This window comes from Cryptomeria japonica, chromosome 4 (assembly GCF_030272615.1).
Source record: "Cryptomeria japonica chromosome 4, Sugi_1.0, whole genome shotgun sequence".
NCBI lineage: Eukaryota > Viridiplantae > Streptophyta > Pinopsida > Cupressales > Cupressaceae > Cryptomeria > Cryptomeria japonica.
The window spans coordinates 358,986,174-358,991,900 of record NC_081408.1 but is presented as its reverse complement, the minus strand read 5'-3'; the positions used below and the strand labels follow the sequence as shown (position 1 = coordinate 358,991,900).

At 36.0% G+C, this 5,727-nt stretch overlaps 1 protein-coding gene across 1 annotated transcript; it reads right to left on the bottom strand.

The window, feature by feature from the left end:
• Positions 1-1,442: 1,442 nt before the first annotated feature.
• LOC131041004 (putative disease resistance protein RGA3) lies at positions 1,443-4,264 on the bottom strand. The gene is made up of 2 exons (XM_057973982.2): positions 2,753-4,264; positions 1,443-2,647 (listed from the first exon to the last, which is right to left on the bottom strand). Exons 1-2 carry the CDS (start codon positions 4,133-4,135, stop codon positions 1,502-1,504), a joined length of 2,529 nt encoding a protein of 842 aa, XP_057829965.2. The 5' UTR covers positions 4,136-4,264; the 3' UTR covers positions 1,443-1,501.
• Between the last annotated feature and the right edge of the window lie 1,463 nt (positions 4,265-5,727).

Genomic DNA, 5,727 nt, shown 5'->3' with positions numbered 1-5,727 from the left:
ATTTATGTGAACAAAGCTAGATAGGCTTGTGTTTGTGGAAAGTTACCTTCCAGGACAGGTGCCGAATCTGGATTATAGAGAGAGAGTTTTATTTTTCCAAACTATATTATTTGCTATGCATGGCATTATACTCGGTCGGGGAATCAATTGAATAACCATTGAAATAGATGGAATTCTTTTATTTATCCACTCTACCACATCCTTGATTGATCTTGCTAGTTTCTTAATGGAATTAGAAAAATGAAAATGCATGTATCATCTAGGCACGCACCAGATTCCATCTTGTCTTTTGAATTCTTTTGCTAAGCAATTCATGCAAGGTCGAGTATTCTTGATTGACTAAGAATTCTAGGGAAGTGTAAGCTTCAAGGTTGGACGGAAAAAGTGTCTGAATCTTGTTCTCATCTTCATGCTAAAGATTGCATTGAAGATAGCTTGGGTTGCAGATCAAAGGATGCATTTCATCCCTTTACTTTGTATTATTTTGTTATTGAACTTGATACTACTTATATCGATTTATTGAATGAAGAATCTTTTATCTTTTATAAAAATTTCATGTTTATTACGATATGAATGGAATGATCAAAATAAACTATGGAAGGAAAAATGGAATGAAATAGACTTATTAAAGGAGTTATGAGTTTATTTAAGAATAAAGAGTATTTCGTATATTATTGAAGTTAGCACGATTTACATCTTTATAGAAGAAAATAAAGATTGAATAGTGCTAAATAATTTCAATTGAATTTTTTGTGTCAGGAAAATTTATACGCTAATTATGAATTATCATGCATCAGTTACCAATCAGAATACCAAAAAAACCTATATAAAAAAAATGCTATGAGCTCTCTCGTGTGGCTATTAGAGCACCACATCTAATGCTTGTCAAAAGTGAATTGAACAGACTATGGTTACATGCAAAAGTGGACGATAGAAAACTAATTTTTGTAAAGAAACATATTGTCGAAGTAGAGAAAGAATTATCTAAATGATTCAATATGGAGTAGATTGTCTTTTACTTATAGTAATCAAGTTAGATTTTAAGCACCCAAAAATAAGCAATGTAAAGCACAATTAAAACGAGAGGAAAAAAAAATGGAGTGAAAACAGTTTAAATCAGATTTTTATAATTTGTTTTTCACTAAAATTTCTATCCAGTGGTAGATTTCGTTGTGTGATGGAAGCTCTATCCACTCCCATATTAAAACAGCATATATCATATCTTAAATTTCAACTTGCTAAAACTATTTTTTTATTTTATTTTATTTTTTGCATACTCTCATAAAATGTAAAACAGTTTTTATTTTGTCTGTTTCTGTAATTACAAATCAAATCTCTATTATAAGATGTCTTTCCGCGGCCTTCTTTATAATTATTAATTCTTGAACGAGGAAAAGAGGAAAAGTATTGTTATTAAATGCAATTAAACGCAAGCACATGGATGATCTAAATGAATACTAACAATTTAAATATAAACTTTACAATTCAAAACATAAAATGCCTAACCAGAAATAATTGGGTGGGGATTGTTGGATTTGATTTTATGCCAATATTCTCCACCTTCCTTGAATTTCTCCTTTACCTCACTGGTCCCTGATCTACTATAATCGAAAACCCTCAGTCTTTTAAGCCGCTCCAATCCCTCTCCCACTTTCTTCACTTTGGGACAACTCCATAGCTTCAACTCCTCAAGACATGCCATTGCCCCCTCCTCCAATTCTGGAAACTCCTCTAATTCTCTGAACCAATCAATCTTCAAGAAGCGGAGCTGTGGAAACCCTCCCGCCTTTCCAAACGCCTTTGGCAATTCTCTGCACCGAATATTCCCATACAACTCCAACCTCACTAGGTTGGGCATTATTTGCAACTCTGGATAATCACTACAATCACACCCATTTAACTCGAGTTCCCTGAGATTTGCGAAACCACATATCCAGCTTGGCACAACAAACTTCCGTAGATAAAGATTTTCTAGATCTTTCATTGCTGTCATTTTCTTCGGAAGCTCTAAAAGTTCTATTGCTATCTCATTGTCGATAAATAGACGACGCATCTTCACCAGCCGTGCAAGGATCACTTCCAACTCCATTTCATGGTTAACATTTAACCATAGTTCCTGAAGCTGAGTCATATTGCCCAAATCCTCTGATCTCATCAATTCCTCCTCTTCAACGGACAAGTTCAACCATGCAGATCGCAGTGTTCTCAAAGAGAGCATCTTTGATATTCCCTTTGCCATGCGACTAACCCCCTCGCATTCTATATGCTGAAGACATTTGAGTTCATTTATCCATACTGGCAATGTCTGACATCCCTCTGGCAGAACAAGAAACAAGAGACTTTTCAGATGTCTCACACACTCCGGTACCTCTCTAATATCTGTGTACCTTAAATTCAATACTTTGAGGAGTTTCATCTTTCCAATGCTTTTAGGCACTGCAGAGATTTTTGTCCCGCTCAAATCGAGAACGCGCAATCCTCTCATCGCGGTAAACAAGTTTGTTGGAATGCGAGAAATCCTCTCATTCTGAGATAATGAGAATGTGCGGAGACAAACAGGACGGCTTTCTGAGATGTCATCATCATTTATATCTTTCTTGACCAGTAATATCCGACAAAAGTCACCACTTGTATCTTTACAGGTTTCCTGTACAGAAAGACCACACTTATTTTCTCTTGATACCTGTATGGCCAAATCAAGCAGCAGATCGTGAATTCTACAATATTTAGTTAGATTTCTATTATAATCTACTTCTTCCCATAGTTGAATGAGACAGAGATTGGCAAGTTGATATAAACAGTTCCATGCCGCATCCCACTGGTCCTCTCCTGCTGGAATAAATCCTTCCCCAATCCACAAATATATCAAATACTCACAATCTATCTTCTCATCTTCGGGGAAAAAAGAAAGATAAGCAAAGCAGGCTTTAAGAAGTGTAGAGGAGGAATCATAACTCAATCTGAGGATAGGCATGATCGGATCAACATTGGCAGTCCCTTGGACCCCTTGAAGCTGCTGGAGCTTGGACTCCCAGTCCCTTGGCATTCTAGTCTTTGCCAGAGATGCGGCTATCGTTTTGATAGCCAGTGGCAGATTTCCACATTGCTCTACAATCTTACGACCCACCTCTTCCAGTTGCTGCGGTGGCTCTCTCCCTTCCTCAAATGCATAAACACAAAAAAGCCTCCAACTATCTTCATCAGACAAATATTTCATCTCATAAATTTTAGCATTCAAATTTGTACAAACATCCCTACTTCTTGTAGTCACCACGATTTTACATGGGTTATTGTTTGCACTTGGGAGGCCAAGTCTAGCAAACAAATCATCTTCTCCGCCAGCCCTCCACACATCATCTAACACCACAAGACAACTCTTTCCTTTCAACCATTCATAAATCACTGGTGCTAATACCGGCTCACTTACTTCAGTTTCCTTTACCCGTTTACTTAAATCTTCATCATTTATCTGAAAGACTAAATCTTTCTGTAATTTGGAAATAGAGTAAGACTGAGAAACTGAAAGCCATATAGATTTCTCATACCTTTCTTTTATTCTGTTGTAAACATGCTGAAGAAGATGGGTTTTGCCAATCCCTCCCATCCCAACCACCGCAATGACTGGAGAGGCATCGTTGTCCAACAATCTGAGCATCTCATCAACTCTGGACTGTATTCCCACTGAGTGCGAGTCGCTGTCGCTGGGCAGAAGACTAGATCTCTTCCACTCTGCTCTTTGAGATGTACTCGGCAACGCTTCATTTGCAGAAGAAACTTGATGAAATAGCTCCAGCTTCTTGCCATCTTCAATAATAGAGCTCATGCGGCCCTTGATGTCCTTGATTTTCCGCCCTATCCTATAGCGAAAAATCAATTGATTACAACTCAACCCACAAGATTGAGCGTTATTTCTGTACTTGGATTCAACAGCACATTCCTCACAGATGTCTTCTGCAAGTAAGGAAATAACGCGAATTTTCTCCAGCCAATGTTTGACATGCTCCCTCTGTTGAGACTTTTGATCAGCATCTTGCAGAAAACCCCTTACATATGTGAGTTGGTCACTTAACCACATAAAGTCTTCTCTGAAATGCATCACTAGATTTGCCTCCTCAGTCAGTCTCTGAACCGCCATCTGAAGGACGATCTCACAAACTTTCCCTAGAAGAGCTTCTTCTCAGGCAATGCAAAGGAAAAGCTGTTCAGTACTCTTTACTTGCGATGCTTTTCTTCTTAACTCTGTCTACACTAAGATTTTTCAGGGAGAAAGGAATAAGATGAAGAGACAGTAATGGAAAATGTAAAAGGTAAAGAGAATAACTTTGGCAAAGTAAAGTTAAAGATTAGATGTGGAGCTGATTCCTCAACTTTTACTCGCACGAATCCAAGTTCCTTATTTCTCAAATAAATTATTCTCAGGAGGCAGTCTATTCTTTACTTGTGATGCTTTTCTTGTTACCTACGCCTACACTAGTTAGATTCTGATTAAGATAATGTGGTGATGCTAGAACATGTAAAAGCTAAAGAGAATAGTGTCGTTAAAGAACAAAGTATTATTGCTTCATCGTGAAGAACAGGCAAGGAAGCTATTCAAGAGTAGGCAGCACGAAAAGAACAAATCTCCGTTTAATTGAAAGAGAAATTCATGTGCTGTTTAGTTGTGAATCGGTTTAGTCATCAATGAAAGAAAAAAAACAGAAAGAAAAGAAATGAATTTTAACGTCTATGAAGTTAAGGATAATTTATGAAATAAAATAAAAGTTAGGGTGGGTCCTTCGCCCACTATCTTTCAACACTTACCATGCTTGATCCAGCAATAAAAAGCCAACAACAATAGTGTAGAGCCCAAACACAACACCTAAAGAGTAAAGTAACCCTCCTTCCATTCTCATCCCTAATAAATGTCCGTGAAGGATGTGAACAATCGTTTTTATTAGATGGGATCAAGCAGTCCAAATGGTTTATTAGGGACAATTAGAGAGTTTGGAGGTCTTGGGGAGAGTGTTTCATTAGTTTTGTATTTAACAAATAGTGGCATCTATTTTGTAGGGAGGAGAGGTGGAATCTTTTATCTATTATCTTTTAATATTTCATCATTGTTCTTTTGACTTTTTGTTTATCTTTGAGCGTGAAAGATCGTGATTCCTCAATTTTTTCTTATACAATCTATGTTCTTGCTCATAATCTGATTATATCTCACATAAATTCTCTTTCTATCAATCAGTTAAAATATATCTTAGTATTTATTAGAGGTGTCTACTTTGTTTACTTAATATATCTAAATTAGTTAAAATAGAGATGATTTTATGTATGTAATCTGATTGTGTCTCAAATAAATTTTATTTCCATCAATCTACAACAATTCAAATTAGATGGGTTGGTAAATACACTTTGTTCGAACCATAGCAATGCTCATTCTATTTGCCAACTAAGGGACAACCAATTACTTAGACTAAAGATTTATCATCAAGAATAAGCAAGAGAAGCCATTAAAGTGTCTGACAATAAGAAAAGGATAATCTTGGATGAATGATTAAGAGTAGAATATTTAGTTTGTAATATTGTTAAGGGAAATGAATTTTGTTAAGTCTAATCTTGATTCAATAAGATGTATATCTAAGTACACATTAATTTAAATTAAATAATTGAGAGTAGAGTTTAAATGTGAGTCATATTTTGTTTTAAAATCTAACAAAAAATTTAGGAAGATACTATGATAAGAAAGTG